The sequence below is a fragment of the Octopus bimaculoides genome, chromosome 18, assembly GCF_001194135.2.
Source record: "Octopus bimaculoides isolate UCB-OBI-ISO-001 chromosome 18, ASM119413v2, whole genome shotgun sequence".
Classification (NCBI taxonomy): Eukaryota; Metazoa; Mollusca; class Cephalopoda; order Octopoda; family Octopodidae; genus Octopus; species Octopus bimaculoides.
In genome coordinates, this window is record NC_068998.1 from 37,343,817 (window position 1) to 37,344,389 (window position 573).

The 573-nt window shown below is 37.7% G+C and overlaps 1 protein-coding gene across 1 annotated transcript in view; it reads left to right on the top strand.

Moving 5' to 3' along the window:
* Positions 1 to 573, top strand: part of LOC106868905 (uncharacterized) — a 695,008-nt gene that overhangs the window by 647,705 nt on the left and 46,730 nt on the right. The window contains exon 13 of the mRNA XM_052974592.1: positions 290 to 385. Coding sequence (XP_052830552.1) covers positions 290 to 385 — 96 coding nt within the window. The remainder of the gene's footprint in view (positions 1 to 289; positions 386 to 573) is intronic.

A 573-nucleotide genomic window follows, 5' to 3' on the forward strand; every position in this document is an offset into this window, starting at 1 on the left:
TATATATATATATATATAGGCGCAGGAGTGGCTGTGTGGTAAGTAGCTTGCTTACCAGCCACATGCTTCCGGGTTCAGTCCCACTGCGTGGCACCTTAGGCAAGTGCCTTCTACTATAGCCACGGGCCAACCAAAGCCTTGTGAGTGGATTTGGTAGACGGAAATTGAAAGAAGCCCGTCGTATATATCTGTATATATATATATATATATGTGTGTGTTTGTATTATTATTATTATTATTATTATTAATACTACTACTATCATCTATTACTGTTTTGTCTTTATTTCAGTGTACGACATTTGATATCCGGAAGTCCTCCACCCTCCGTTTGTTCACCATCATCACAACAGTTCTTCTGATTTATGCAACTGCTCAAGTCAATGTGGTGAGTGGCTCAGACTTTGTTAAGTTTACATCTATCTACACCAGATCTCGCTAGGATTTCCACAATCACAAAAACATACACACAAACTCAAACACACATACATACATACATACATACATACATACATACACACATACATGCACACACATATATTATTTAAAGCAGTTTGATTCGGTTCCAAGCTACTT